We start from the raw sequence: 25,967 nt of genomic DNA on the forward strand, positions 1-25,967 counted from the left end.
ACACTGATATATTGAAATAAACAGAAAAAAGATTAATTTTCTTCAAAGACAAAAAAATGGCCTAAGGCCCTTACTAACTTTTTTAAAGGTAAAAATCTACCTAACTAGTTCACACAACTATCTATCTATATATATATATATAAGCTATTAAATATAAGAAAAAATATCACTAAAATTATCAAGAGATATAGCAAAAAATAGTAAAAAATTGTACTGGCCCGAGCCTCACGAAGTGATCTGCTGCTAGCGGCAAACTAGATCTGAGGGTTAACACTGGAGGATCATGGGATATTACTGTGCCTCGAGCTTTCTCGAAGATGCGAGCTAGTGATGCGGCCGACTCGGAGCCGAGGATCGGCTCCGAACCCGTGTGTAAGAACAAACGGCGAGATTGAACAATTTCACATTGTAAGTTTTGTAAAAGAGAATTGGAAACAGTTGCACATCTTGTTGCTGGTTGTAATATACTAATGGCAGAAGGACTGTATACTGAAAGACATAATTATGTGGCTAGACTGTTGCATTGGGGATTGTGAAAACACTATAATACTGAAGTAACGGGGGGGTGGATTGGTCATCATGGACTCCTTAGATTATGTTGGTAGAATGAACAATCTATTGGGTGGTGCAACCACCTATAGGACAATCTCTTTAAATGAGATTAATATAGCATACAGGGCTATCTACATCCACCTGGATAAGTTGCTATTTGATACCATCCCACTTAGCCTTTATGACTTCCTGAAGGTGAAACATCCAGTAATTCCCAAAATCTTTGGAATACCAAAAATCCACACCAGCATCAATGATACTCCATTGCGCCCTACAGTGGCTGCTGGAGGTTCTATTACTGAAACTCTTGCTAAATTCATGTATCACAAGTTGAAGTTACTGTTTATAAACTGGCCTCATATGATCAAGGATTCGTGGGACTTTTTAAACAAGATGAGAAACATAACAACTACGGATGCACACTTTTTTGTTACTTGTGATGTGAAAAACCTTTTTACCACAATTTCACATGGAGAGGGTATGCAGTGGCTCAGAGAAATAGTCACAAAGTATGGGTCGCTCTCACAAACTGACATTACATTGGTTACAGATTTTATTGACCTTATTCTCAACAACTTTCTTTGACGATGAACACTTTAAGCAGCTATGTGGAGTTGCTATGGGGGCCACTTTTGTCTCCACTTTTTCCAGTGCTGTGCTTCTGAGATGGGAGATTGCACATGTCCAGTTTAAATACTGATTCTACCACTGCTTGGGCTGCTTTCTTTATTTGGATGATATTTTTATTGTCTGGTCCAGTAGTTACGAATAGGTGGACAAATAAAAGCAGCAACTAGAAACCATATCAAGGATCTTTAAGTTTACACACAGCATCATTTCTGTTTCAATTAATTTCCTCGATATTGAAGTGAAAAATGATACATTTGGTATAATGGAAATATGCATTTACCGAAAACCAACATTTTGCAACACATTTTTACACTTTCAGAATAACCACCCTCTCCACCAGAAGAAGGGGGTGGTTAAAAGCCAGTTCATCCATGTTTCACATCTTACTTCAGACAATGACAAATGTCTTGAGGAGTTTATGACACTAAAAAAAGATGTTTCTTGAAAGGGGTTATCCTCCTGTTCTGATACACACTGGTCAATCCTTTTTTCTGAAAGGCAGGGCAAATTTGGGGCCATTATTAAACATGGGCTACAACAGAACAATTTAGACCATCAGTGACCCTAAATTCTCTAAATTCAATATATTTGAGAACAACATGGTTATGCACTACTCTTTGGCCATGTCCGATAATGGAGATATTTTAAACAGGAGCTGGAATATTTTACAGTGTGTTGAGATCATTATTCGAGCTTCCTCCCACAGTCACCTTCAAAAGCTGGCCCAACTTAAAAAATCTTTTGGAAAGACCTTGAAAGGTCCAGGACAGCAGCACATCAATAACTGCAAAATGTGGATGTTTTCCCTTTTTGTACTTTTACCAAGTCTTTTGGGTTTCCAATACCACAATGAGAATGGACCCCATTAAAGTTCATGAAATTAGTATTGTTTCAGTCTTTGATGTTAGTCAGAATTGCTCTTCATAGCACCTGCAATGTGCCCAGTAATGACTCCTGCATTTCGTAAAGGGTTACATGTATTGGTAACATATCCAAGTATGATTGTAAATTCTTTTTTATAAGACCCGTTGCTCCTACTACTACTGGAACTGTCTGGGTATCTTTCTTCCACATTGCCCTTGTTTCTGCCTGCAAATTCTTGTACTTTATGATTTTCTGTCTCTATGTATGTAGGATACTCTAGTCACTGGGAGTGGTGATTTGAATAATCAAGGATACTTTTGTCTTCTTTTCATGGACTACTATGTCTGGTTTTCTTGCATATATTTTTTGAACTGTTGGTAATGGATGATCCCATGTGATATAAACTTCATCAGTTTCTATGATGCTTTGGGGTTCATGTTTCCAGTGTTTTTCATCTACTTCAATATTATAATGTTTGTACAACCCCCAATGCTACAGTCTTGCCACACTATTATGCCTTTCAGTATACAGTCCTTCTGCCATTAGTATATCACATCCAGCAATGAGATGTGCAACTGTTTCCAATTCTGTTTTACAAAACCTACATTTGTCTGTTTCTCTCACGTGTTCAGTGGACTTTGTAAACCAACGTGTATGTAGGCCACTATCTTGAGCCACCCATATTAATCATTCCTGTGTTCAGTCCTGATCAACATGAGGTTGTTCTAAGAATTTCCAATACTTACAACTATATTTATACATTTTCCACATTAGGGAAAAGGGTATTATGTAATCTCTGGAAATAATCCTCTGCACTCATGTGCCTTTTGTAATGTCTAGCCAGTCTCTCTGGTGCAGGTATAGATGAACCCAGACTGTCTCCAGAGGTGGACAATTGGGCCTCCTTTTAGGAGTGCTGGTAGGGTCTGTCAGAGGAAGACTCTCTGGGCCTCTGGTTTTGCAGGACTCCTCTGCCAATTGGATGGCATCCTATTTTCCCCTCTGCCCCTGGGGGAACTATCTCCACATGGATCACGGAAAGGACCCTGGGATTTCTAATGCACATGTTTTGACCACCTCTCTGATTCCTAGATAAGGTTCTTTGACGAGTTGAAAAACATATGCCCACTGCAGACAGGGTCTAACCACCTTGCTCACACCTGGAGAGACTTCTGTCAAAGGGAGCATTGATGAATGAGAAGTTGAATTGCTCCGCAAAATCACACAGGTGCATCCAAACATGTCTCCCAATGGAAATGCCTGAATCCACTGCCCTTGATGTACCTTCAGGTGCATGTGAAATCAGCCACATGGATGAGTTTGTGAGGGATTGTAGGGTAGCCGTCTGTTAGGCAATAGAGTTCTGTGCCTCAGAAGTAATGGACTCAGCAAGAGATTTGGAAAGTTCTTTAATCAAGCCCCTTTGAAGTCTGGTGAAGTGTGCCAGGTAGTTCAGCAACCTGGTTGTAAAGGTCACTGAAGCATATACATGCTTCCCAAATCTCTCCAACGCCCTAGACTCCCTGTTAGGTGGATGGAGTGATGAACTCTCTTCTGTGAGTTCCTTCTTTCTGGCCATCACTACGACCATGCCATCTACTAGTATTCCTTTGCTCCAACATTCTCTTCCCTTTGGTGGTGCCAGGATCCTGTCTGGTCTCATGGGAACTAGCTTAACAGTGTCTGGTTCCTTCCATGCCCACATAGAGATAAAATCAATGAGCTCACTGGTGGGAAGAGTCACCCTGGAGGTAGATGGGCCAGACCCAAAGGCTTCCAGGAATACCAGCTTCTTCTTGGTAAGGGTTATCAGTAGACCAACCACCTCTTGCTTATGGATCTCCAGGATGTCTCCAAAGGAGACACCATTAGGTTGTGCTCTTGGGGACCATTGCCCCCCTCATCAAAATTGGTATCTTCAGTGACTGACTCTTGAGGAGAGTCTAAGTGCCTCCGCTTGCACTTTCTCTTCCTAGGGACTTTGGTGGAATGTTCCAGAGAAGTATACCCTGCTGGGTACCCTGGAGACTTTGGGCTGAATGTCTCTGTGGAGTAGAGTGTTGATGTTCAAGACACAAAGACGTATAGGATTCAGAAGGAAGATCCTGGGGTGGGGGGTGGAATCATCTGTCCTCTAGAAGCAGAGAACACTCTCTCCACCACCAGAATGCTCCAGGAAGAAGGAAGTTGACTGAGCTGAAAAGACATGCCTCTGACCCAAAAGCAGCCACTCAAGGTAGAGGTCGGAGTTGAGCTGTCCAGTGATGAGGCTGTGAGGGGCAGAGACAGCTCTGACAACTTCTGAGTCAACTCTAACACTTCAGACCTGACAACGACACTACAGCTCCAAGAATTGTCCAGCTCCAACATACTAGGAGCCGGTGCACTCAGAGAATGTATCAGAGCAGAAAATACAACAATTTTTGGATCCAGCTCTGAAGCCAAGGGTCAGATTGGAGAAGGAGCCACAAGGGGTACAGTAGCACTGGTAAAGGTCTCTGAACCCGAAAGGGTAGGAGCTGGGAGAACTCGCATCTTAATCTGTGCCAAGAGAAACTTCCTCATCATTCTATCCACATCTGCTTCTGTCAGGCATCTGGAAGAATGAGAATAACAGGCCACTGAAGGGTATTTAGAATGGTGGTGTCTCTCTAAAAATGGTGATGGCAGCTAGGAAGGAACAGGGTCCAGAGAGGATGCATACCAGGTCCGAGGGAGCGGTTTCAGATCTGAAGGTGTCAGAGCTGATGAAACAGATCAGGCATCTGAGGCAGACAGATCTGAAGATTTAGTCTTTGGATCCAACTGTTTCAACATTTCATGGGCTGGCTCCAAGGTAGGATCAGAAGATGGAGTGGAGGATCCAGAAGGGTCTGACAGCTGCTTTCTGTGATCCTTTTTATCTGTTTAGAGGATTGAGCTCCAGATAATGATTCTGAAAAGGCCTTAGGCTGAAGACCTTTCAAAATAAGCTTATTCTTGTGATCAACTAGGGCCTGCAGATTAAATATTTTGTAAATGTTGCACGACACCTTTAAATGTACTGAGCCCAAGCAAAAGACACAAGAGTCATGGGCATCAGACAGAGGGATCTTATGCCCACACTTTTTTCATTTTTTAAAACCAGAAGGTTTTTCAGACATCTTAACAAAAATAGGCAGCATAACACTAAGTAGTTTTTTTTTTAAATAGAAAAGCAAAAAAAAAGAAAAAAAATTACCAACAGTGGTAATTAAAGAAATTACCACAAGGGTAAAGGGGAGAAAAGAATACCAGTAATGGTAATTAAATTACACTAAGAAAAGTGTAGGATAAAGGAGGAATAAATTAGCTATATAGAAACAAGGAATAAAGAGAGCAAAACATTTAAACAAACTATTTAGTTATACAGCTAGGAACATTAAAGCTCGAGAGCTAACATAGACCATATCCATACACGAAAGCAGCAAACAAGATCTGGTCTCAAGGGGAAGAGCAGCCTTCTGCTCAGCATTGCTGAGCAATATCCTTCCTTAGAGTCCTCCTGGGATTCAGGTAGCTTGGGGCTTTGTCCCAATTGTTGAGGAATGAATGAAAATTGACAACATCAGATAAAGAAGTAATGTACTTACCACAGCGTTCCACCAGTATTGTCCATTTTCATTATTCCTCAACTCCCCTCCATCCACCCCCCTACCATTTTGTTTGTAACTTCTGGAAGATCGAGAAGATACCGAGGGAACCAATGTTCTTGCCTTTGAGCTACAGATACTGGTTTCTCATCCTAGTACTGTTTCTAAATTTCTATGAAACTATAAGGGTAGAAAACATGATTGAGTTATGGTAGGGGGAATAGAGCATTATCGATAAGGGAGGAGCTAAAGAGTTTCCAGTATCCACGAGCTGTAAAAAGGGGCCGAGTCAGATCCAAGGGTCGGATCCGAACCCAGTTGTTGAGGAATGAATGAAAATTGACGTCAGATCATCTAGTTTTCTCCTACAACAATTACAAAAGAAATTTCATACCTCTCAACTGTTCAGATTTTCACAGAATGTCCAGATTTTTGCCTCATATTTTTTGGTTTGTTCCTCATAAGATTTGTGTTTTTCTGGATTTTTGTGGAAAATCAGTGATGATTTAATTCACTAAATAATGGCAGGCATTTGAGTTTCAGACATGATATCCTTCAGAAAATGTGTGGTAACACAGTACCTTTTATTCTAGCAACTTTATGAGTTTATAAGAGCAATATTTAAAATATGTCCCTATTTTTGGGGCTTTGTGCCCCCAATATTTTTGGCTTTTTCCAGATTTTTTGTGCTAGGAGGTTGAGAGCTATGGAAATGGTAGTCCCAGTAACAAGCTGGTCCACTTAGTTCTAAAACAGACTGTAACCCCCAATCCTGTAGTCTCTTGTTTGTCTTTTCGGCTTTTCCCGGTTAGGGGTTGTCACAGCAGAACTCCGGTCCACTAATGATTGGCAGTAGTTTTTATGGTGCTGAATTGCCAGCCTGATGCCCAACCTTCAGCAAAGGCATGCCCATTTATGCATGTCTTGCAGAGGCCACTCGACCACGGGGAGGACATGCAGACTCCACACAGAAGGCATTCCAGCCGAGAATCGAACAGGAGAACCTCTTGCTGTGAGGCAACAATGTTACCGTTGTGCCACCAATCCTGTAGTCTCTAAAAGCAGAAAATAATAGACATACAGGAGGAACTGTTTCTGCCAAATAAGAAACATTTTTGTCTAGGCAAGGCTCCTTTATGAATGCAGTACTATAATTACTTAACAGCTCAGATATATTCTCCCTGGTGAATTGCAGAGAAGTCAAAAATTTGTATACAGTTTCCTTTCCTTTTCTGGGTCATTACAAATTGAGCCAAAAGAACCTGTCTGTGACAGTCAGCAGAAGCTCTAGGTAGAGGGTATAGAACAGACAATCAAAACTCAAGATATGGTTTCACCCAAGGGTAGCAAAAGGTTCCATGATGTTTATGGTTTCAGCATGGGCTAATGTCATTTCCTCCACAGGCTGTGGGTTGAGAAAAGGGTCATCATTTATGGCTCAGTGGCATATCTGGCATCACCTGCAATGCACAAGAAGCAACATAAGGACCTGATCCCAGCATGCATGGTTGCTGTCTGTCTGGCCAATGCTACCTACAACGTATGTGTGCATACCAAAAGATGAACCTGTGGGAGGTCCACTTGCAGGAATCATTGGTATAGCTCAAATGCATGTTAAATGTGTGATTCATATAAAGTGCTCAGACACATCATAGATATTACTCTGGGGATGACAGTTCAGAGAGTGATTATGTATCTCTCTGAGTCAAGGCCAGGTAGGGCCTTAATCACAGCATGGGTGCAATATATGGCACCTAGGGCCTCAGGGAAGTGTACAGTCTGCTGGAATGCACATATGGTATTTGTTCTCTTCTCTGATGTCCTTGGGAATCAGATATGCTCTGCCACATGTTAAAGTATCATGTTGAGGAATTTATTAAATATTTTTAGATGAAATCATGTGATCTGCTTAATGTGTCACTTGTAGTTTGCTGGAATGTCCCTGTAGCTAGGATGGTCAATGTTACACATACCTTTGTGTCCAATGTAAGAAGCATACTATGCATATATTTTATTCTGCTCTTGAGCAACAGCTTGACTAGATCCCCTAGTGTATACTGTGCACTCTGAGATGATCAAATATCTGTAGGCATATGAGAGGTTGGTATGCAAATCAATTCTTGTATATTCTTCATTGGAATAGGTGGCCATGATATGCGCATTGCCAACACTGACTCTGAAGGCAACTACCAATATATGCTGTTGGGCAACTGATTCTGCTCTGCATAACATGGCTTCCATCATGTACTTCATGAATTATGTCTTTCAAAAATGGGTCGGTTTGGGTATGCAATGAATCTGTTTTATACATGTCTGAACTGGTCTGCTGTCCTGACCCCTTGTATTTGCATATTCCATGTTGCTCATTTGTATGAGTTTTCTCATTTACATGTAATCATGCACTAATTTTTGCACTGCATTTCATGTACTTTTGATCATTGTCATCATCATCTTCTTTCGGCTGTTCCCGTTAGGGGTCGCCACAGCGGATCATCTGTTTCCATTTCTTCCTGTCCTCTGCATCATGCTCTTTCACACCAACCGCCTGCATGTCCTCTCTCACCACATCCATAAACCTCATCTTAGGCCTTCCTCTTTTCCTCTTTCCTGGCAGCTCCATCCTTAGCATCCTTTTCCCAATATACCCAGCATCCCTCCTCAGCACATGTCCAAACCAACACAATCTCGCCTCTCTTGCTTTGTCTCCAAACTGTCCAACCTGAGCTGACCCTCTAATATACTGATTCCTAATCCTGTCCATCCTAGTCACAGCCAGTGCAAATCTTAACATCTTTAACTCTGCCACATCCAGCTCTGACTCCTGCCTTTTCGACAATGCTACCGTCTCCAACCAATATAACATAGCTGGTCTCACTACCCTCTTGTAGACCTTCCCTTTCACTCTTATTGGTACCCGTCTGTCACAAATCACTCCTGACACTCTTCACCCATTCCACCCTGCCTGTACTCTCTTCTTCACCTCTCTTCCACACTCACCATTACTCTGAACTGTTGATCCCAAATACTTAAACTCATCCACCTTTACCAGCTCTACTCCCTGCATCCTCACCATTCCTCTACCCTCCCTCTCATTTACACACATATATTCTGTTTTAGCCCTGCTGACCTTCATTTCTCTCCTCTCTAATGCATATCTCCACCTCTCCAGGGTCTCCTCAACCTGGTCCCTACTCTCACTACATATCACAATGTCATCTGCAAACATCATAGTCCACGGTGCCTCCTGTCTAATCTCATCTGTCAACCTGTCCTTGATGTAATCCCACCTCCACCTTAAACGTATCTGTCACTCCCACCGCAGTCCTCACCAATGTTACACTACCATTGTACATATCCTGTACCACTCTTACATACTTCTCTGCCACTACCGACTTCCTCATACAATACCACAACTCCTCTCTAGGCACCCTGTCATATGCTTTCTCTAAGTCCACAAAGACACAATGCAACTCCTTCTGACCTTCTCTGTATTTCTCCAACAACACTCTCAGAGCAAGTATTGCATCTGTAGTGCTCTTTCCTGGCATGAAACCATACTGCTGATCACTAATCATCAACTCCCTTCTTAACCTAGCTTCCACTACTCTTTCCCATAACTTCAAGCTGTGACTGATCAATTTTATCCCTCTGTAGTTACTGCAGCTCTGCACATCACCCTTATTCTTAAAGATAGGTACCAAAACACTTTTTATCCACTCCTCAGGCATCCTCTGACTTTCCAAAATTTCATTAAACAATCTGGTTAAAAATTCGTCTGCCATTTCTCCTAAGTACCTCCATGCTCCCACTGGTATGTCATCTGGGCCAATAGCCTTTCCATTCTTCATCCTCTTTATAGCTGTTCTTACTTTCTCCTTGCTAATCTGCTTCACTTCCTGATTCACTATCCCCACATCATCCAACCTTCTCTCTCTCTCATTCTCTTCATTCATCAGCCCTTCAAAGTACTCTTTCCATCTACTCAACACACTCTCCTCACTTGTGAGTACATTTCCCTCACTGTCCTTTATCACCCTTACCTGCTGCACATCTTTTCCAGCTCTGTCCCTCTGTCTAGCCAATCGGTACAGGTCCTTTTCTCCCTCTTTAGTGTCCAATCTCTCATACAACTCTCTATATGCCTTATCCTTAGCCTTCGCCACATCTCTCTTTGCCATGCGCCTCATCTCCTTATACTCATGTCTACTTTCTTCATCTCTTTGACAATCCCACTTCTTCTTCGCCAGTCTCTTCCTCTGTATACTCTCCTGTACTTCCTCATTCCACCACCATGTCTCCTTGTCCTCCTTCCTCTGTCCAGATGTCACACCAAGCACCTTCCTAGCAGTCTACCTTACTAGCTCTGCTGAAGTTACCCACCTATTCGATAACTCTTCATTGCCTCCCAGTGCCTGTCTTAACTCTTCCCTGAACTCCACCTCACAATCACCCTTTTTTTTTTAACTTCCATCATTTAATCCTTGGCACTGCTTTCACACTCCTCCTCTGCTTCTTGATCACCAACATCATCCTGCAGACCACCATTCTATGCTGCTTAACTACACTTTCCCCAGTCACCACTTTACAGTCTCCAATCTCCTTCAAACTGGCCCTCCTACATAGGATATAATCCACCTGTGTGCATCTTCCTCCACTCTTGTACGTCACCCTATGCTTCTCCCTCTTCTTAAAATACGTATTCACCACAGCCATGTCCATCCTTTTCGCAAAATCCACAATCATCTCACCTTCTGCATTCCTCTCCTTAACACCATACCTACCCATCACTTCCTCATCCCCTCTGTTCACTTCACCAACATGCCCATTGAAGTCCGCTCCAATCATTAGTCTCTCACCCTTGGGTACACTCACCACCACTTCATCCAACTCACTCCAAAATTTTTCTTTCTAATCCATCGCACACCCAACTTGTGGAGCATATGCACTAACAACATTCATCATTACACCATCAATTTTAAGCTTCATAAACATCACTCTATCAGACACTCTCTTCACCTCCAAAACACTCTTGGCATACTGTTACATTAGGATAACCCCTACCTCATTTCTTATGCCATCCACACCATAATAGAACAATTTGAACCTGCCTCCTATACACTTGACCTTGCTTCCCTTCCATCTGGTCTCTTGCACGCACAATATATCGACCTTCCTTCTCTCCATCATATCAGCTAGCTCTCTCCCTATACCAGTCATACTACCAACATTCAAAGTTCCTACCCTCAGTACTACACTCCTAACCTTCCTCCTCTCTTCCTGCCTTCGGGCATGCCTTCCCCCTCCTCTTCTTCTTCGGCCAACAGTAGCCCAATTTCCGCCAACACCCTGTTGGCTAACTTTTGATCATTGTGCTTTTGTTTTATCACTGTCTTTGAATTATCCACACCTTGCACGTGACCTTTTCCATTACTTTTCCAGCCTGTAAGACAACTGTGCTTCAGAATGAAATTAATAACACAGGAATACATGCTGAAGATAACAGCCAGTATAATTTTTTTACTTCATTTTATTTATTTGACATTTGATTACCAGGAAAGTCCAACTGGGCATAAATACCATTTTCAGCGGCAGCCTGGCGAGAAAACACATAAGTAGTAAAAGAGGTTAAAATAAATTATACAAATGAGATCAAGAGAAGAAAAAAAGCATGATTACATCAGAGACAGATAAAGACATACATATGTATATCTAATCATCTAAGTATATTTGAATATTATGAAGGAAAGAGTAGTAATAAGGTACAGGAGATGCATAAGCTTGACAGTAAGAAGAATATTATAGGCTAAGAAAGGTCAAAAGAAGTTGGAGAAGAAGAGGGTAAAAAATTGAAAAGTCATGATATAAAAGGATATAAGAGAGAAAAAAGGTTAAGCACTAACAGCAGTAAGAGCGAGAGAGATGATGTGTGCAGTAGATTGCAAGAAGGAAGGTGTATGGAGGGAATATGTAAGACAGGCAGTGAAAGAGAAAGAGTACAGGAAGGGAAAAATAAACAGGTCAGTTTATCCTGAAGAAAGGCAACTACAGAACCTGGAGTTGAGAAGGCTTTCTTTTATGGCATGGTTAAAAATGTGTTTTGTAGGTGTTGATCTAATGCCCATACAAATCTTGTTCCAGGTTTTGACTACTATGCAGGAGTATAAACTATGTCCTATGCTTTTTTTTTTTTTAAATATCTTTGTTCTTTTCTATCAACTGCTGAGAATCAGCCCCCCCTTCTTCTGGAGTTGTCCTATAGGAATTTTGTGGTTCTTAATTATGTCCTTTGTGGCTGATGTCGCACCTGTGTTACTGTAGGACATTCTATGCCCTCATGCCCTCCTCTGGCATGTGTACACACACTCACACAAACACACACGCCTACAAGGGCTACTGTTACTGCTTGGAATGTCAAGCTCATACCTACAAGTCCTGCAGCCATTGCTGCTGTAAAATCCTCTTCTTATACAAAAACAATTTGACTAAGACTACCATTTCCCTACCCCAAGGATGGGCAAATGATTGTAAGCCGTCCACTCCCATCCTTCCCAGTCTGAATCGGCCAGAAATGATAGTTAACTTGGGTTATTTGATTCATAATTATGGCTTCCTCCCTATGTGCCACAGAGCTGGACCCTATGTCATTTTTTGTTGTGTCTTTCGGCTTATCCCGGTTAGGGGTCGACACAGCGGAACTCCGGTCTGCTAATGTTTGGTAGTGGATTTTTATGTGCCAAGTTACCAGCCCTGACACACAACCTTCAACGAAGGCACGCCCATTCACGCATGCCTCCACACAGAAGATGCTCTAACTGAGAATCGAATGTGACAACGTCTTGCTGTGAGGCGACAACGCTATTAGTATTACTTTAGCAAATATGGATTATTATATCAATAATTAGATCAATTAAACACTTTATAATAATTGAGTTACCGACATCTATATAGTTCTTTGTGCATCTGTTAACCAAATTCTTCAATACTTTTTGCAATTTCATACAGTACCTGTAAAATATGGCTTCCGGGGGCGTAAAATCCTGAGCCGGGAAGAAGGCTGTGTAGAGACCAGTCTTACTCTTGCAGCTTTTTCACCTTTAGGATAGTTCTCTGGTCTGTTTTCATAGATGTTGGCTGTTAAAACTGGTAAGACTTGTTAAGGGTATACACTTTCATTTGGGAAGAGAAGAAATTACAGAAAAAGTTGCATATCTACCTTAAAAAATGCCTTTCAGACTTATTATAGTTTAAACCCTTTCAAAGATTATTTCCACCACTATTAAAAAACAGTTAAAAACATGGTAGACTCTAAACTTAGAATATAACACTACCAGGGCAATTGACATTTCAATCCTAAAAGCCTCCTAGACCACTATACTGTAACTGAAGTGAAGGACAGTACCACTGTTAAACCATATTAAAAGGAGTACATATGTTCACATATCTGTTACTTCAAATGAAAGATAGCTTTCAACAATATTTTATTTTATAGGTATCAAAACATTGTTTCACTATAAACCACACTATATCAAAACATTATGTTAGCCCTAAAATATGTTGTAACGAACCAAGAAGCACAGGAAAACTGCAGAAAATGCCACCAATCACTCAAGGATTGCTAGTCGCAAATGTAAATTACATTCAAAGTCCAAAAATCTTGGTAGTTAGGTAGTTGTCTTCAGTGCCAATACCAAACAAGAAAGCCAGTGGAAAAAGTCAAAAGTGCTTTAATTTGATAGACCACAATAAAAACGAGCGCTTTCGCCTGGTGTGTCCCAGGCTTTATCAAGTTACAAGTATAATGTGGCCATCCCCTTTATTTATATCCTGGGATAGGCCAGTCAATTAATTATTTAACCATTTCAAGCCTTAACAAGAAAAACTTTTTGTAATATCTTAAAGTATTAAAATATATGTACCATATCTAAAATGTAATATATAAAAAATGCGTAAGAATAAATGATCTATATACATTGTATACTGGTTAATAAATAAAAACATGCGAAACTAAATTATATATCATAATACTTTAGTATAACATTTATATCTACTGTGTACCAGTTAGAAAACTCTAATAAACACAGTATTAGATTAGTTAACTAATCAATAAGACATAATTTTGTCAAAAATTATATAAAAGTCATTAAAAATCATTTAAAAATCATTTAAGAAACTATGACTCAACCAATGTGTTCCACATAGTCTACCAAAAAACATATCCTTCCTTCTCAATATTGTCACATGGTAATAGTAAATAAATGCTCATAACAACAGTAAAACAGTGTACAAACTAGATAGGTCCTAGGTGCTACTTTGTTTTAACCTAAAAGAATGATGTCAATCTGTCAGAAAATGAAAATAATAAAACTCCATATCTATAGTCCTATAATTGTTTATTTCTAATTTTAAGTACACTTTTTAAACTGACCGCATCATTAAGGCCTGGGAATCTGGTCGCATCCAACTGTAATTGCCACATCAGTTCCCGATGCTCCAAGAAATTCTCCCAGTCTCCCCCTCTGGGGTCAGAGCTCACCCTCTCCAAAATAAAGAATTTTATCACCATGTTGCTACACTTTAAAGCATGCCTAAAAAAGGCATTACTTTCCTTTTTCTTTTCTATCTCGTATGTATGTTCATAGATTCTTTTTCTAATGGTTCTAGTTGTCTTTCCTACATAAAATGCGGAACATGTAATATACGTCCCCAGGTAAACCACTCCAAAAGAGTTGCAATTAAAATGTTCCCTTGCCCTCAAAATACGGCCTCTAGATGGAATGTGTATTTGGCCTTCATTTAGTAAGTAAGGGCATTGTTTACATAGCCCACACTTGAAGGAACCTTTCCTTCTACATGTGTTATTACTATTGTTAATCATATGGTTATGACCAGCCTGCTCAAATATGTCTTTTAGATTCTTGTCACGTTTTCTAATAAATTGAATTTTTTCGGGGAGCCAAGGTTTGATGTCATTTTGGGACATAAGTATTGGCCAGAACTTGTTCATTGTATGCTCAATACATTCCGCATCTCCAGAATAAGTGTAAACAAACCCTCTAGAAATCTCCTCATGCTCCTGTCTGTTGTTGTTAGGTAATGGTAACCCACGCCCTAATAAAGGCGGGTAATGTGAATCTCTCTTTGTTTTGATCTCATCCACACATGATTTAATCAACCATACCGGGTACCCCCTTTCCTCAAAGAGTAAAGATAGATTCTGGATTTCATTCTCAAATAAATTCAGACTACTACATATTCTTGAGGTTCGAATCATCTGCCCTCTAACTATTCCCCTCTTGGTATAATGTGGATGGAAACTATCGAAATGCAAAAATGCGTTCGAAAAAGTTTCTTTTCTGAAGATCTGAGATGTAAATGTGTGATGATTCAAATCTTTCACCAAAGTGACATCAAGATAATTCAGGGAATGCTCACTGAGCTTGTAAGTGAAAGCTAAAAAGTTGGTAGAGGAGTTTAAATGGTTGAAAAACTCCAAGAAACTATCCTTAGAACCTTGCCATAATAGGCACAAATCATCCAGGTAACGCTTATAAAAAATTATGTTTTCTTTCCAAGCCGAAGCATGAATGAATTCAGACTCCCATCTGTGCAGTACGATGTTGGCGTAGGAGGAGGCACATGGAGCACCCATTGCCACCCCCTTACACTGCCTAAAGAATTCTCCGTTGAAAAAGATGTAATAATTATTCAAAATAATTTCCATAAATTCCACTATTAAGTTGACCATATTGTTGTTAAATCCTGATTTAGTGGCCAAAGTTTCCGTGAACCACTCCATACCAATGTTATGGGGTATGCTAGGGAACAGTTCGATAACATCGATGGTTATCATTAACAAATCAGGATGGTATCTGTCTAAAGGTATGCTAGCCAGGAATTCCCAAGAATCTTTACAGATGTATGGTAATAGGGAGACAAAACTTTTCAGCCAAAATTCAACAAATTTACTTAAGGGTTCGGTGATACCACCTGCACCTGAAACCACAGGGCGGAATTTTAAGGGTGCTAACCCTTTGTGAACCTTCGGTATTCCGAAAATAATCGGAATTCTGGGGTTAGAAACCTGAAGGTAATTAAATAACTTCTCATTGATGCAACCTTGAAATAAATGATCTTTCAACATGTAATTAATCTTGGCATAAGCCATATTAACTTCATTCTTTGATACTTGTTCGTAAGTGTTGTAATCTTGTAATATGTCATGAATACAATTCTCATAATCGAACTGTTGCATCAGAACCACCCCCCCGCCTTTATCTGCTTTCATTACTCGAATCCTGTTATCTTTCAAAATGTTCACTACTTCTTCCAATTTCATATCAAAATTGACCATCCTAGAATTCAGAGATGTACCACAATTCCTTCTGAGTTCTTTTTCCACTAATTCCTCATAAATTCTCAGACTAGGGTGAGTGGGTGGATTAAAGGTGCTGCTTCTGTGTAAAGAATTATCAATAACATTCTGCCCTTTAAAATAAATGGCCAAATTTAAATTCCTAATAAATAGCTTCAGTTCAACTAATAATTTAGATAAATTAGAAGATTTTGCAGGGACAAACTGGAAACCTTTGGTAAATAAATCAAAAAATTCTAAGGTGATATCTAAACCAGTAAAATTGTAAAGGGTCAAGTTGTTAATAGTTACCACCTTGCAATTATTATCAACATCTGTACTATCTCCATAAAGAGAGTGGTCACCTATAGAGATGTTAAGTGCCCCCTCCCCCGAGTTGTTCATTACCAACTCTGTCTGTCTTGGGGTGTAATTGTGGTCCAGTTCTAGTAAACTCGAGATATCTGGTTGGTGATTTGTATCATTACATAATTCGCCAGAAAACATCGTTATCTGCGTCCTCTCCCCCAATTCTGTTGGTAGGGTGCCTGATTCCTCCCCATCGGTCTGCCCTGGGGAAACTGAAAAAAATGAGGGGAGCTGTTACCACCCTTTTGGGCCAGCCGCTCACTCCTCCTAGGAGGGTCCATATCTGGGGTACTGGTGTTATTGTCGTACCTTCCAATGTTGTCTACATTAACATTGTTTGATGTGTTTGAATTGTGACCCATTGGTGAAGGATATGCCTTACCATCCCTGTATTCTTGAAGGTCCCTTTCCAACTTCCTAGTTTTTCTTTCCAAAACTTTTAGGCAGTGTTGGTCTACCTCTAGGAAAACATCATCATATTTCTTTTTGTAACCTAGAAAGTTCTTATGCTTAACAATAGTATCATTCAATTCAGTTAACTCATTTAAAATGTTGTTAGCTTTATTCTGATAATCGTTTATCATAAGTTCCAACATTTCAAGACCTGTTCGATTAAACAGTTCAACTAGTTGTGAATGTAGGTCTGAGCCAAGCTTAGCTCCATTAGGAAATTTATACACCCGTAAACCTTTTGGTACTCTTTGCACCTTTAGACATTCAGATAAATAATTAATCTCCAACTGTGCATTTTTGTATAAGTAAAGTTTTTTGTTGAACTCATCAAAATTTGAGTCCAGTTTATTATAACTTGTGGTTACAGTACCTTGCTTAAAGCTTGGTTGAAACTCAGTCCAAGCTTTAAAATTAAAAGTTCCTCCATTGGTGTTAAATGGAGCGGTAGTTTTGTTACGTTCCCTCTCCTTATTAGCGTTCCCCGTAGCTGTTGTTGTAGTTGCAAAACCCTGATTACTTCCAGCGCCGTTCGGCTCCTGAATGTTGTCCATACCCCTGTTAAGTAACGCTTCATGTTGCTGGTTTCCCGGAATCGCTGTGTTCCGGACATCGTTGCTATTGCTCATAGCATTGCTGATTTGTGTTAGTAGCTGTAAAACACGGTTGAACTCCTTCCGTGTTACTGGGGCCTCTTCAGGCTCGTCACGCAACAACGCTGGTGTCTGCATACAGTCCACAGTATCCGGAACTTCTGCCATGAACAAACGAAGTAAACGGAACTACCCAGAAACTAGTAACGAACCAAGAAGCACAGGAAAACTGCAGAAAATGCCACCAATCACTCAAGGATTGCTAGTCGCAAATGTAAATTACATTCAAAGTCCAAAAATCTTGGTAGTTAGGTAGTTGTCTTCAGTGCCAATACCAAACAAGAAAGCCAGTGGAAAAAGTCAAAAGTGCTTTAATTTGATAGACCACAATAAAAACGAGCGCTTTCGCCTGGTGTGTCCCAGGCTTTATCAAGTTACAAGTATAATGTGGCCATCCCCTTTATTTATATCCTGGGATAGGCCAGTCAACAATATTTTATTTTATAGGTATCAAAACATTGTTTCACTATAAACCACACTATATCAAAACATTATGTTAGCCCTAAAATATGTTCACAGGTTCATGGGTAAGTAATAGGCTAGCTGCCCTTGTGGGCCATTTCAAGGCTTGCCACTTTCTCTTTTTGTGCTTGAATTAACCTCTCCAATTTGGTTAGAGTGGCCTTACCCATCCCATGGCTGATAATTATATAGGTTCATAGGTTCATAGGTTCATACTAGGCTATCTGCCCGAGGGCATTTATAAGCCTAGCCCATTGTTTTGTGGCTTACGCCACCCCTTTAGTATGGGGAACTATACCCATTATTTTGCTGTGCCTCTGTCGAGCCGTGACACTGAGGTAATTCCTGGGGTATATCTGTGATCTCCCAATAAGAATAAATGAGATCCAGTTACCATTAATAATTTGAGGGGACCCATAACATGGGGGTAAAGCATTTAGGAGCATCCTATGTCCATCAGTAGTACAGGGGGCAGTTCTGAAGTAAATTTTATGTTTCCCATCCATAGATCCAAGTTGCACTTGAATAAGGACAAGGATGATCTTTGTTTTATGTGAATGGGGAGTCTGTTCCAGAGCAGTGGTATTTCTGATACCATTTGGCTTGTTGATGTGCAGTCAGTCCATAAGTATTGGGTCACAGGATGTCTTGTAAGCCAGACATATGCCACCTCTTAGCAGTCTGTAGGATACTGAGTATAGGAACAGGACTTTGAGTTGGTCCATGTGGGGCAAGTTGTTCAGGCCTTTTATCCTTTTCATAAGATATCTCTGTGTATCCAGTTTTTCCCACCTTCTTTGTATTCCACTGCACTTTGCCTGTGAATACAGCATAATGCATCACACTTGATTAACTTCATATAAAACTATCACATGGGGCATTCTTGGTTTCAGGCTAGCATGCATCCAGTTTGCTAACAAGCAGTGAATCAAAAGGAGTTATCAGAAGACAAATGGAAATGTCATCTGTTCTGCTGGTTTCCTGTCTAGAACTACAGTATCAGAGCTTACAATGTACATATAACAGAATTTCTCTGTGCTAGAATATTGCATCTTCTCATTCTCTACAAAAGGAGGGCTTCTGTTAGAGTGCTGCAGCATGAATATAGTATTAGGATTAATGCACCACTGAGACTAACTACCCACACAATGAAATGCTAAACTGAAGAGTTTATATTCATGTGAATATCCAGACAGAAATATAAAAAAAAATAATGTTTCTGATAAGTTGGTCCTCTAGAATTTAAATTTCCATTAGGAAATACATTGGCCAAGATATGGGAACAGCTAGGTGGGAAGGACTGAGCTACTCTCAAAACTATCCTTTGAGGGAAAGGTTCTCTCTTCAAGTGCTGCATAAACAGCTGGGAGTCATAACCAATGTGTGTTGCAGAAGCAGAGATGGAAGAGAGAAACTCTAGACACTTTGTCCCTGTTTTCGCTAGGAAGAGAGAAGAATAGGGAAGCTACTGAGACCTTTGCCAACTTAGCTGTGAATAAGTCACTTTAGCAGCTTCCAGCCTGCATAAAATTCCTTCTCTAGCTCTTGGCTGTCCCCAGTTCTACATAGATGGTAGATATCAATTGACAAGACGTGACATTCCCCAGTCTGAATGTTCCTTTGACAAAGGGCATATCTACGTGACCACGATTAGCTACAGCAGTGAGAGGAGCAGTTATGTATGACCATGATCAGGACTGGCAAATTGTAAAAAAAAAAAAAAAGTTCTTTTGTTGAACACTTTCCCCTCATGTTTTAGTCAGTATTACCCATTCTCATAAGCCAGTCTGTGTAATTCTACAAAAAAAAAAAAAAGTGCTAGGGTTTTCACCTGTGTCCTTTCAGGGTGATCTGATTATAAAAGGTTTCTGTCATCCTCAGAATACAATAAATGAACAGATTTTTTAGAGGGGGGGGGTGCTTAATCCAGAAATAATTTGAATTTTATTCTAAAATTGTTTGCAATGTGCTTTGAATTTGCAGTTTAAGAAAAGCACTGTATGCCATTATTAACTTTATTTTATTTATTTTAATCTGCTATTGGGGAGAGAGCTCTGACCCACATGGACTTTTTTCAGATTCAGCATAGGTTATGCATAGTAGAAAGCAAGTAAAAATACTTTGAAACCAGTGGAATAACTGTATAAACAGTACCAAATAAATTCAAACAAAAACAGTCCAGGTGACACAGGAAGATGGTAATAAAAAAGACCATTTTATTACCATCTTCCTGTGTCACCTGGACCGTTTTTTTGTTGGAATTTAGTAAGTAAAAATACTTGCATAACAGTATTCAAATGAGAACAGTTAAAACATAGTGTATAAAACAGGCAGGAGAGTATAGTAAATTAATTAAATGCAGTTAGAAGAAAAATACAAGAAAGTTGCAAAATGAGTAAATGAATATGTTACAGATGAGATGCAGATTCTTTATATACAACAAAAAACAATTTATACAAATATTTACAGGCAAGACTAGTACATACCAATACTTACAGGAAGCAGAATTGGGAGGACTCGGATGGTAGAAGGTAGAAGAAAGAGCAGGTGAAGTGAATGAAGATTAATAGGTTCATAGGTAGGTACTAGGCTATCTGCCCGAGGGCATTTATAAGCCTAGCCAGAGTGTTTGGCTTTCGCCGCCCCATTGATTAATTAACTGATCCTCTGTCAAGCAGAACCAATGAAGTGATCCCAGGGGTGTATTTTCTGTTACCCATCCACTTGTCAAGGTTTCTCTTGGAGAGTGTTAGTGAGGGACTCTGCCTAATGTAGTTTGGAATTTTGTTCCAAAGCATGGGGAGTCTCTGTGAGAGGAATCTATCCCTCCAGCATGTTCTATTTATTGTTGTGGCGAGGTTTAGCTCACTAGAGCACGTGGCTCGCAGTGACTTGGATTTCTTTAGGTGGAGCATGTCCATCAATTCTGAGTTGGACATGGCTTTGTAAGTCAGGCAGAGATCACCTCTGAGTAAGCGATATGCCACTGAGTACAGCCGGAGCTTTTTCAGTCGGGCTGCATAGGACATATGTTTGAGGCCAGTAATCCTCTTGGTGAGGTACTGTTGTAGTCTTTCCAGCTGTTGGAAGTGTCTTGTGAGGTACATCCCAAATGGGGCATTGTACTCTATGATGGGTCTGATGAGTGTCGAGTAGAGGGGCACTATAACCTCTTTATTTCTAGATGCGAACCCTTTATTAATTAGATGGGCCACATAGAAGGATTTCCTAACTACTTTGGCAATATGATTGTCAAAGGAGAGATTACTATCTACCTGGGTCCCCAGATCTCTTATTACCTCTTTAGTATTAAGGGGGCTGCCACCTATGTGGTAATTCGTGGGTGTTTTGTTTTTCCCAAATGGGATGACTATGCATTTTTTGGCATTTAGCTTGAGGCCATGACTTTGACACCAGTTGTCCGTCTCAGTAAGGCCTGTTTGGAGGATGTCCGTGTCAGCTGGAGAGTCAATTATAGCTCCTAGTTTGCAGTCATCAGCGAACTTGGTTAGCCATAGTCCTCCTGTGTTTGCCTGTACTTCTGAGAAGTATATGCCAAACAGTAGGGGTCCCAGGACTGAGCCTTGCGGGACACAACTTGTGACTGTTTTAGAATCGGTCCTGGAGCCCGCTATTCTTACCGTGTGAGTTCTGTCTGTAAGCCAGTTGGAAACCCATTAATAATTACTATCTCTGTTTAAAAGTAATGTGAAAAAGTGTGAAACAGTAATAGAGGACAAAAAGAGTAAAACAGGAGTTCAGGTTACTCCATTGTATAAGCAGCAGTTACATTTAGCTTCATTAAAAGGACTTTTTGAGCTCTGCCTGGAATCCATTTTAGGGGAAAATTTCTTGATGGCATGTTGGTAGGTATTCTGAAAATAGGGTCTAGTAATGTGAAGCTGTGATCTATGCAATGGAGGTTGTTTGCTCCTTGGTAGAAGCTTGTTTCCTCTTCCTCACTCTTTCACCTTTACTTGTAATCCCAGGGTAAATGCATTTCCCATTTGAAGTTCCCATATTTTATAATTCACCCTAGGTTTTCTGGAAGGCTGTTTTAAGTACTCATTTTCTAAATAATGTATTTCTCACATTCCTATTGGAATTTCCACCCTCGCATTTTCAGAGCTTGAGTTTGAATAGCAGAAATGGTGACTACTGTAATAAAGACATACCTTAAAGGAAGCCAATGAAGTATTGTGAGCTCCATAGTGAAAATCAAAAATAGCTGAAAGATGGACTTTAATAGAGGAATAACTGAAGCCAGTATCAAAGAATTCTGCAAAATATACCAAAATGGCTGTAACACGAGCTGAAAAGAGATTCAACCCTTTGGAAAGGGATCCTATCACAAAATGTGTCGATTTGCTTTTACAAATTTTCTTGGTGTTGGGTCTGTACCCACAGAATAGGATATGAATAGCTTTAGGAGGGTACATAACATCCCTAGTCATTAGCAGAGGGGGAGAAACCAAGCAGTTAAATGAAATGAGTAAATATTTAGGTGAGTCAAATCAGATAGTTGAAACCAGGGTTCTGGAGACCCTCAAGTATAATGGCTTTGCTGGAAGATGAGGGCACAGCAGGGAGAGCCACATTTACTGATGTCAAAACTGGATTATGAGAATGACTTTGGACACGTTCACTTTCCGGAGAAACTTGGAAAGAAGGGAAAATGGAAGAAAAGTATAAATGAGTCCTGGGGTCATTTCTGGATTATAACATCCCTGATCTGCTGCCCTGGAGGGGGCATCAGGGAGTAGAATGTGCTCTGTTAGCATTAGTCAGCAGAGGAAGTAGGTCAGAACAGGGATTCCCTCAATGACAAAAAAATTCTGTGTTACTGACAAGCTTAGAAAGCACATGTGTGGTGTCAGTAAACAATGGCTAAATTTCTCCAGCAGAGAATTAGTGGTTGCTATCAGGAAATGTTTTGTCATTATAACCCCTTTCCATACTTGAAAGGCTTCTCAACAGATGGTTATAAGTGTGTACCTTCCTGCCTGTTAATATCCATACCACAGCCATACTATCCATATGGATGTCAATGGCACCACATAGAGGCGGAAGCCTTGAAAAGCTTGCAGGATGAGTAATACTGTTTTCATCTCTGATGCACTGAAGAGAAGACCGGCCTCCAGTTGGGACCAGACACCTTGAATGTCACTCCCTGACAATACTTCCCAACCACAGGGCTGAAACATCTGTAGTGACTATCACCATGGGGTTAGAAGGCTGGAAAGGGTTGCCAAGAGTAAGGCTGGTTTACATAACCACCAAAGTAGATGATTCTTGTATACCTTTGAAATTTTCACATGGTATGACAAGGGGTTAGAGGTCTGACACCAATGGGTTCTGAAGATCCACTGCAGTCCCCTCCTGCAATGAAAGGTGTCAGTCCCTAGTTATAGTGTGGATGATATGATTCTAATTGCTTTGCGAAAAGGTTGGCCAGAGCAGATGCTTCTTCAAGAAGTAGAGTGTTGAATTATAGAAATGCTGTTGGGGGGGGGGGGGGACTAACTTTGAAAAATAGACTGTGTAGAGGACAGTTGATGGGAGCTGAAATTAGACCAAACAGTACATCTCAAAACTGGTAGTGACTGGTTTCAGCCCAGAAGTGTAAGAACGTCCTCAACTTCATTGCTATCTTTATGTGGAAAATAGGCATCTTGGAGGTCCAAAGAGCAAATGCAAGCTTTTTTACCAGGTAAGAAATGACTGTTTGAATAAAAAGGTCTATATTATATTGTTGAAAGATGAATTAATCAAACATGTCTTTATCGACACATAAATATCGACCTCTGAAATTGCCGAACAACCTCTTCAGTGAATTTCTTCCCAGGGGAAAAAAATCACTTGGCCGTCATCGGGGATTTGCCCTTTTCCCCACTGCAGTGTGATCTCAGAGTTGGTATATTTAGTTCATAGGTTCATAGGTAGGTACTAGGCTATTGGCCCTAGGGCCTATATAAGCCTAGCCAAAAAGGTACCCTGGCTTTCGCCACCCAAGAAAATTATTTTCCTGTGCCCCTGTCGAGCAGAGCCACAGAGGTGATCCCTAGGGTGAATTTCCTATTTTCCATCCAATCATCAAGATTTTTCTTGAAGAGTGCTAATGAGGAGCTTTGTTTGATATAGACAGGTAGTTTGTTTCAGAGTATGGGAAGTCTTTGGGGCAGGAATCTATCCCTCCAGCATGTTCTGTTTATTGTGGGGACAAGGTTTAGGTCCCTAGAGCATGTAGCTCGGAGAGATTGGGATTTCTTTAAGTGGAGCATGTCCAACAGCTCTGGGTTTGATATAGCTTTGTATGTTAGGCAGAGATCGCCTCTGAGTAGGCAATATGCGATGGAGTAAAGCTGGAGTTTTTTGAGAAGGTCTGCGTAGGGCATCTGTTTGAGGCTGGTAATCCTTTTTGTGAGGTATTTCTGTGGCCTTTCCAGTTGTTGTAGATGTCTTGTGAGGTACATACCAAAAGAGGCATTGTACTCTATAATGGGTCGAATGAGTGACGAGTAGAGGGGAACAATGACCTTTTTTCCTGGATGACAAACCTTTTGTGATGAGGTGTGCCACGTAGAAGGATTTTGTGACTACTGTGGCAATGTGATTATCAAAGGAGAGACTACTGTCCACCTGTGTCTCAAGGTCTCATCACAATTTCAGTGTTAAGTAGACTACCAGTTATGTGATAGCTCATGGGTACAGAGTTTTTACCAAAGGGGATGACAATGCACTTTTTGGCATTGAGCTTGAGGCCATGGCTTTGACACCAGGCATCTGTCTCAGTGAGGCCCTGTTGTAGGATGGCCACATTGTTAGGAGTTTCGATTATGGCTCCTAGTTTGCAGTCATCTGTGAAGTTCATGAGCCAAATACCTTCTGTGTTAGCCTGTACTTCAGAAAAGTAGATACCAAACAGGAGAGGACCCAGGACTGAACCTTGTAGTACTCTACTTGTCACTGGTCTGAAGTCGGATTTGGAGTCTGCTACTTTCACAGTGTGGGTTCTGTCAGTGAGACAGTTGGCAACCGATCTTGTGACATAGGGATTTATACCTAGTTTTGTGAGTTTATCTATAATTCCAGAGTGGGAGATGGTGTCAAAAGCCTTGGCGAGATCTAGATAGGCTGTGTGAACCATCTTACCCTCGTCTACGGCTTTGGTGACTGCTTCAAAGAAGTCTATCAGGTTTAGGAGACATGATCTGCCTTTTACAAACCGGAACTGGGTGGGGTCCAGAGTTTGGAGGTTACCATTGACTTTGTTTATAAGTTCCATGGTGATACGTTCCATGGCCTTGCAGACCAGGCTCGTTAGGCTGATGGGGCGGTAGTTCCCGGGGTCCGTGGTGACTCCCCCTTTGTGGAGTGAGATAACCATTTCTGTGCACCATTCAGTGGGCACAAAGCCAGAGGTGAGGCTATGATTGAACATGGTGCTTAGGTGGGGTGCCAGTTCATTCTGTAGTTCATGTAGAATGCAGCCTGGGATGTTGTCAGGTCCCATGGATGCTGTGTTCTTGGCTTTGGAGAGTGTGTTTTTTACCTGTGCAGCCATGATTACAGGAACTTTGCATTCTTCCTGTATAGGGATGGGCTCTTTAGGGGGTGAGAGGGGGCAAAGTTAGCACTGAACCTATCTGCCAAGATGTTGGCGTTATCGGTTGGTTCTGTATATTTAGTGCCATTGTGCTGTAACTCAGAGCAGATCTGAGTGTTGCCATTGAGATTCTTGACATAGCTATAGAATGCTTTGTGGTTGTCTTTAGAAAGAGTGGTAATTTTGTTTTCGTAACTAGCTTTTGAGGATTTTTATGAGGGATCTCAGCTTCTTACTGAGGCTGACCAGGGAGTTTGTCCAATCATGAGATTTTACTCTTTTTTGTAACAGTTTCTTTCTTCTGTTGTAGTTTGTTTATGGCAGGGAAACACCAGATTGGCTTCCTTTTTTTGGTGGATAGCATCTTGGTTCTGTTAGGGATAGCACGATCCATGCACTCGTGTAAGTGCTTATAAAGT

At 40.7% G+C, this 25,967-nt stretch overlaps 1 protein-coding gene across 1 annotated transcript in view; it reads right to left on the bottom strand.

Moving 5' to 3' along the window:
- SPAG17 (sperm associated antigen 17) overlaps positions 1–25,967 on the bottom strand; it is a 3,638,922-nt gene that overhangs the window by 41,760 nt on the left and 3,571,195 nt on the right. The window contains exon 49 of the mRNA XM_044071485.1: positions 12,663–12,800. Within this exon, the coding sequence (XP_043927420.1) occupies positions 12,663–12,800 (138 nt within the window). The remainder of the gene's footprint in view (positions 1–12,662; positions 12,801–25,967) is intronic.

The sequence above is a fragment of the Protopterus annectens genome, chromosome 5.part0 (assembly GCF_019279795.1).
Source record: "Protopterus annectens isolate FY-2018-M chromosome 5.part0, PAN1.0, whole genome shotgun sequence".
Taxonomy (NCBI): Eukaryota; Metazoa; Chordata; order Ceratodontiformes; family Protopteridae; genus Protopterus; species Protopterus annectens.